Consider the following 3972-nt stretch of genomic DNA (forward strand, 5'->3'; position numbering starts at 1 on the left):
CTCACCCATACACACTCACAAACACTCTTATTGTGTGCTATGCAAAGTGCAAGAGCTCCCTCTCCTTCTCCAAGCAAGTAGAGGTTGAGAGCCTACACCAACACTCTTGGATATGGAGTGAAATCCAACCAAGAGCCATGCTTCAATGCTTAAGCTTGCCATCTCCTTCTTCTTCATTACTATGCTATTATGTATGCTAGCAACAAGAGTTATGATAAGTGAGGAACTAATTCTTTCTCCTATGAAATATTTTCTTCTTCCTCTTCCCTATCCTCATTCCTTGCTAGCACTCTCCACCTTCGAAGGTGTTTGAGGTCTTGGGACTGAGGCTTGGGACAGTTAAAAGCTTTCCATCTCCATTGCATCACCTAGGTCACAAGGAACACAAAGATTGTATTGTAACAAGTCTCTCTTAATGGGAGAAATCATAATACAAATGCCTATTGGAGGGTGGACCGGCTCCACATAAATCCTGTCCTCGACTGTTGTCATGTTCTCTAAATTCTCTCTCTTGCAAAAGTATTGTTCATGCCAAGTTAACTAATTGCTATGATTATGTTGCTATCTTCAATTATGTTCACTCGCTATGCTCACAAAGTCATTTCTCAAAAGTACTCTCATTAATTTCCGCTACTCTCAAGTTAAATAGGCCAATTCCATTACAAAAGCACCATACCAAAGGTCATGGCTAGATGGAGGCCTCATTGTAGCACCCCCTGTTTTTGCCAATACCCTTTGCACCCATTTCATAAGTGCTTACATCCCGTCAACTCGTGCTCGTGATGTACTGACAAGTAAAGCACAACATTTGTTGTTGGCCGCGATAAAATTTTGCAAATAATATACAATTTTCAAAGGATGAGTACCGAGAAGGGAAGACGATATTATAGAATTAGAATAGAATAATTAGTCCTTTATGTATTTCATTGTACCTTTTCGGAGGATGCCTTAAAACTGTTAGGATGCATGGGACTACAAACACTGGACGACAAGTGACATTGGCACTACAAGCAATTCAATGTTGGTTGACTGTCATATTGTGTCGGGAGTTGATTGTTATGGGCCTTTCTATTCCTAAGAACTTTTTTTTTTTGGGGGGGGGGGGGGGGGTGGGGGGGTGCGGACGCACTAAGCTGCATGTACAATGAGATAGCATGGAGTGGGCCGAGTGTCCTAGTTGAGGTGTTTTGGACGCTGGCGATGAGGCGGCGCACTTCATCATCGTCAATGCCAAGAGTGGCCTCGAGCACCTCCCCGGGAGAGGCGGATTGGATGCGAAGATGGCAACAGCAAGTTGGGAGGCACCAGGGTTTTTGCTATTGAGGGCGGCGATGGCAAGGGCATGCTTGGATTTGTGTGGATTAAATTGGAAGTGGACAAGGCCATGGGGAAATACGAAGAGATCACCGACATAGATGGTTTGGTAGAAGAACTGGTTGGCAGTTGGTTGGGTGGAGGTGGAGACGAAGCCCACGAGCAGCCTGCCTTGGGCGAGGAAGAGGACTTCGGTAGCTCCGGGGTGCAATTGCGCCAAGTTGATGCCGCAGGGCTTGTAGTCAATGCGTGTTGAGGGTGTCGAAGTGGGCGGCGGTGACCAGGTTGATAGCGGAGCCGAGATTTTCGGTGAAGTTGGTGGCGTTGCGGAGCAAGTGCGGGGCGATGTCAAAGGATTGCACGGCAGCGGCAGGCTTGCAAGGCAGGCCGTTGATGTTAAGGGTGAGCTGGTCATGACATTTTCAACAAAACAAATAATTTCCGTTTCAGCACCCGTCACCGTCAAAGAAACACAAACTAGTAACAAAGCTACAAAATGTCTCGGATGCTTCTATTATACAGTCTTGAAGGGTACCTAAGGATAGCTTGTGAACTTTGACACGTTACGTGCTTGTTCCTTGTTGTTGATGTGCGCCTCGACGTCGTCAACATTTTGATTTTTTAACCACGTAAACCGCGTTTAGCTGGTCAGAGACGACCCTTTTCACCGGTTTCAAATTAACATCCTTACACATGACACGACAGCACCCAAAAAGCACTCCAAATGTCGCGAGTCACAACACAAATTAGTGCTCTTAAATAGTCCCTAACTAAAGGATAGCTTGGCATTGATTTGGCTATAAATTGTATGGGCTGCTTCTAGTCCCCAAGGTTTCCTTCTCTCGGACGAAACGCGGGCCAAGTGGTGTCAGAGGCAACTAGTGTAGTGAAGCAGCCCATACAATTTATAGCCAAACTAGGTAATGCATCTCTCCATTATGTACTATAATAATCATTTAGGTTATGAATTGTTGTCGCAGCACCCCCAATGTTTTGCCAAGACCCTTTGCACCCATGTCATAAGTGCTTACAGCCCTTCAACTCATTCTCATGTTGTCCTGAAGAGTAAAGCAAAACATTTGTTGCTGGCCGTGATAAAAATTTGCAATTACTAATGTGAGCATGACCTAATGTACAAATTTTAAAGGATGAGTATCAAGAAGAGAAGACGATATTATAGAATTAGTAGTCCTTTATTTATAATTTCATTGTACCTTTCAGGGGATACCTTAAATTTGTTAGGACGCATGGGACTACAAACACTAGATTACAAGTGTTCAGTGTTAGTTGACTATCATATTATGTCGGGAGGCCGATGCACCAAGCTACAATATGTATATTGAGGTAGTATGCAGTTGGACGAGTGTCCTAGTTGAGGGTGTTTTGGACGCTGGCGATGAGGCGGCGCACTTCATCATCATCAATGCCAAGAGTGGTCTCGAGCACCTCCTCGGGGAGAGGCGGATTGGAAGCGAAGAGGGCAACGGCGAGTTGGGAGGCACCAGGGTTTTGGCTATTGAGGGCGGCGATGGCAAGGGCAGGCTTGGATTTTTCTGGGTTGAATTGGAAGTGGACGAGGCCACGGGGAAATACGAAGAGATCACCGGCATAGATGGTTTGGTAGAAGAACTGGTTGGCGGTTGGTTGGGTGGAGGTGGAGACGAAGCCCACGAGCAGCGTGCCTTGGGCGAGGTAGAGGACTTCGGTAGCACGGGGGTGTACGTGCGGCGGGTTGATGCCGCGGGGCTTGTAGTCGATGCGGGCAATGGAAAGGCCTTGCGTGTTGAGGGCGCCGAAGTTGGCGGCGGTGACGAGGTTGACAGCGGAGCCGAGGTTTCCGGTGAAGTTGGTGGCGTTGCGGAGCAGGTGGGAGGCGAAGTCAGAGGATTGCACGGCAGCGGCAGGCTTGCAGGGCAGGCCGTTGATGTTGAGGGTGAGCTGGAGCTTCTGCAGCTCGTAGGGGCTGAGGGCCACGCAGAAGTCTTGCAAGGGGTCCTCGTCAGCAGCGCGAACAGTTGGAGGCAGGGGTGCGGCCAACCCTAGCAGCAGCAGCGCTAGCTGCAGGGCAGCCACAAGCTGCTTGGGCGACATTTATATTGTTAAAAGGAGTAGCTGCGGTGATGCAGAGGCGCGATCAGGGCTGGGCTGGGGTGAGAATAATGGAAATGCGTAAGAGGCCGGAGAGCTAATGACGTGATGAGGCACTTGATGAGCTCGTCTCCTTTTATGGCGCTGCTCCGGGGACCGAGTCCTGCATGTACTCGACGTTACCTGCTTGTTCCTTGTTGCTGATGCGCGCCTCGACGTCAACATTAACCTACGCGTTTAGCTAGTCACGACATTTTCAACAAAACAAATTACCTCCGGTTTCAAATTATCACATCACCCGTCACTCTCAAAGCAACACAAACTATTAACAAAGCTTCGATATAGTCTCGAAGGGTACCTAAGGATAGCTTGTGAGATTTGGCACGGTTACCTGCTTGTTCCTTGTTGTTGATGTGCTCCTCGACGTCGTCAACATTTTTGATTTTTAACCACACAAATTGCGTTTAGATGATCAGGACGACCTTTTCATCGGTTTCAAATTATCATCCTTACATGTGACACGACAACACCCAAAAAGCGCTCCAAATGTCGCCACTCACAACCAAATAG

At 47.8% G+C, this 3972-nt stretch overlaps 1 protein-coding gene across 1 annotated transcript; it reads left to right on the plus strand.

Annotated features, from left to right (window-relative positions):
* Positions 1-2523: 2523 nt before the first annotated feature.
* LOC147417276 (uncharacterized) lies at positions 2524-3489 on the plus strand. The gene has a single exon (XM_086507735.1). The coding sequence runs from the start codon at positions 2647-2649 to the stop codon at positions 3355-3357; it is 711 nt and encodes a 236-aa protein (XP_086363861.1). The 5' UTR covers positions 2524-2646; the 3' UTR covers positions 3358-3489.
* The last annotated feature ends 483 nt before the right edge of the window (positions 3490-3972 follow it).

This window comes from Adiantum capillus-veneris, unplaced genomic scaffold (genome assembly GCF_014529385.1).
Source record: "Adiantum capillus-veneris isolate H3 unplaced genomic scaffold, ASM1452938v2 Hic_scaffold_291, whole genome shotgun sequence".
Taxonomy (NCBI): Eukaryota; Viridiplantae; Streptophyta; class Polypodiopsida; order Polypodiales; family Pteridaceae; genus Adiantum; species Adiantum capillus-veneris.

Bases quoted from the DNA above. Each gene is read 5' to 3' on its own strand.
- LOC147417276 (XM_086507735.1), top strand. From the start codon at position 2,647: ATGTATATTGAGGTAGTATGCAGTTGGACGAGTGTCCTAGTTGAGGGT.